Below are 2,500 nucleotides of genomic sequence, written 5' to 3'. Positions count from 1 at the left end.
AGCAAGGGAATTCTGATACATTTATAAATTATGACATTACACACAAATATCCTTTTAATGTAGAATTTAATCATATATATAGACAGCATACAGTTAAATTCTGGACCTAATCTTAAAACATTTAGTTTCACTTATAATGTTCCACAATGTATCTCACTAATTCGAAGTCTACACACCTTCTTCACCAGGCTGCTTCTTTGCCTTCTTGGACCTCTTTGGCTGATCACCAGTGGGCTTCCTCTTCCTCTTCTTTCCTCCCTCCTCTTCCTCCTCCTCTCCTTCTGTCTCTGTTGCACTCTCTTCATCATCCTTCTTGCGCTTCTTCTTCTCCATAACCTAAAGGGAATTTGGAAGGAGTATGAGCTAAACATACAAACACTTTTTGAATGCATTTTCCATGTTATATACAGTAAATAGGACACTGTATATAATCAAAATATGCTTCTTACACAAAACAATGATTCTTCAAAACAAACTGGACTACTGACCTTCTTGAAGTAGGCATAGGATACCATTTCAATTGCAGACTCTGCATCTTCTACTTCCACAACACGAGACAGCCTGGCCTTGGCATGAGCAGTTGACAGACGGATCAGAGTTTCCAAAGCTCGAGCAGTTACAGGTTGAGTCTGATGAGAGCATTAACAGAATATTACTTAAAAGAAATACCAAACAAGACAAACTTATACTTCATGTGCATTATATTCTTGACATTCTGAAGAAAACCTGTGACATATTAAGCAAATCTAGCAACTTACTCTTGCCATGTCTGAGTGTTCTGTGTCTTGGGAACGCAGACGAGAATACTCCTCAGCAATGACCTCAGATGCTTCTTTGCTCAGTGTTGGCTTGATGCTCTTGGCGATGTGGATGTACTTTCTCATGAACTTCATACTGACAATCTTGTCCCTTGAGGATATACCATTGTTAGAGCATATTTTAAGCATGAGGGTTAGCATGTGAATTATCCATTTAGAGATATCATGTTCAAGATCTTAGAATTCATAGATAAAAAAAACTTACTTCTTGGATCGTAGGCTGCCATGGAGGAGAGCATCATATTTTTCATAGATGGGTGTGTCAACTCCCTCATCATCTGCTTCATCTGGATTCTGAGTTGACAGCATATCCACACCAAGACCCATGGGCAGAGCTTCACCATCCTGCTCATGTGCAGCTCTGTTGATTAAAATTAAATATAACAAAATTAAAGAAAGGAAAATTACTCTAAAACATCTGAAATTTAAATATTCTATTCACATTCTATGGGTACGCATTTTCAATCCTATTCTGTGTAGATGTACAATTCACATATAATGGCATACCTGTAACGATGCATGCGCACCACATGGTCAGAAATCTTGCGGTCACTCTCAGGTTCAGCGATATCCAGCATGATAAACAGACAATCAAAACGTGACAGGAGAGAATCCTGCAACCCAATGTTCTCCATGGGAGTCTTGTACTGATCATACCGACCATACACCGGGTTTGCAGCAGCAAGGACAGAGCACCTGGCATTCAGACGAGCATGAATACCAGCCTTTGAGATGGTAACTCTTCCCTGTTCCATGACTTCGTGGATGGCTGTTCTGTCCATGTCACTCATTTTGTCGAACTCATCAATACAGACAATGCCCCTATCAGCTAAGACCATAGCACCAGCCTCCAATCTGTGAAAATTAGAAGGGCATATATAAGCTTTAAGAATTTAGGGAAAACTACAGCAAAGGACAAATACCCTTAGCAAAATGCATCTCATCTGAAACTAATGAAACTGTATAATAATAAGGTTACTTTACCTTCTTTCTCCAGTTTCATTATCAGTGGTGACAGCAGCAGTGAGACCTACACCTGAGGACCCACGACCAGTTGTTGTGATAGCACGAGGAGCAGTGTGCAGTACATATCGGAGGAGCTGGGACTTGGCCACTGAAGGGTCACCAATCAACAAAATGTTGATATCACTGTGGAATAGCAAACACAAATATAAATTGATTGTGTTTTACAGACTTTCGTATGGAAGTAAGTGTCAAATCATATACATTCTCAAGCAATACTTTATAACCTATCTATGGTTAATTATAATATACTTTCATTGAAAGGCTGCTTTATTTATTATCAAGCAAGAAATAAATTTCACAAAAATAAAGGGAATTGCATCAACAATTAAGCAAAAATAGAATCAAAATCAAGTCTTCAATGCTAGAGTTACCATACCACTTGGGATAATTTTCTATTTAGAGTAGTCTAATGTTTAGGAGGAAACCAAGTGGCATAAAAAAAAATACCAGTAATGTCTTAACATTAGCACAATGAAGTTTTATAGTTACTTCCAGTCTTTAAGTTTGATGGTAGCTAAATACCCCATATCTCTTGAAAGTTTACTATAGTTTACTATAACACAAAGTGAAAAAATACAAGAAATCTATATTAACTACAAAGGAACTTACCCCCTAAGCCTTGTACCATTTGGCAGCACCTTCTCCACACCCCCAAG

At 38.2% G+C, this 2,500-nt stretch overlaps 1 protein-coding gene across 1 annotated transcript in view; it reads right to left on the bottom strand.

Moving 5' to 3' along the window:
- Positions 1 to 2,500, bottom strand: part of LOC125040602 (zygotic DNA replication licensing factor mcm3-like) — a 9,282-nt gene that overhangs the window by 905 nt on the left and 5,877 nt on the right. Inside the window, exons 7-13 of the mRNA XM_047635245.1 lie at positions 2,454 to 2,500; positions 1,803 to 1,967; positions 1,326 to 1,673; positions 1,024 to 1,179; positions 759 to 909; positions 489 to 629; positions 177 to 336 (exon numbers count right to left, since the gene is read on the bottom strand). The exon at positions 2,454 to 2,500 is cut by the window's right edge and continues 90 nt beyond it. Coding sequence (XP_047491201.1) covers positions 177 to 336; positions 489 to 629; positions 759 to 909; positions 1,024 to 1,179; positions 1,326 to 1,673; positions 1,803 to 1,967; positions 2,454 to 2,500 — 1,168 coding nt within the window. The remainder of the gene's footprint in view (positions 1 to 176; positions 337 to 488; positions 630 to 758; positions 910 to 1,023; positions 1,180 to 1,325; positions 1,674 to 1,802; positions 1,968 to 2,453) is intronic.

Source organism: Penaeus chinensis, chromosome 29 (genome assembly GCF_019202785.1).
Source record: "Penaeus chinensis breed Huanghai No. 1 chromosome 29, ASM1920278v2, whole genome shotgun sequence".
Classification (NCBI taxonomy): Eukaryota; Metazoa; Arthropoda; class Malacostraca; order Decapoda; family Penaeidae; genus Penaeus; species Penaeus chinensis.
The sequence above is the reverse complement of the archived record's forward strand: the minus strand, read 5'-3'. Positions and strand labels throughout refer to the sequence as shown.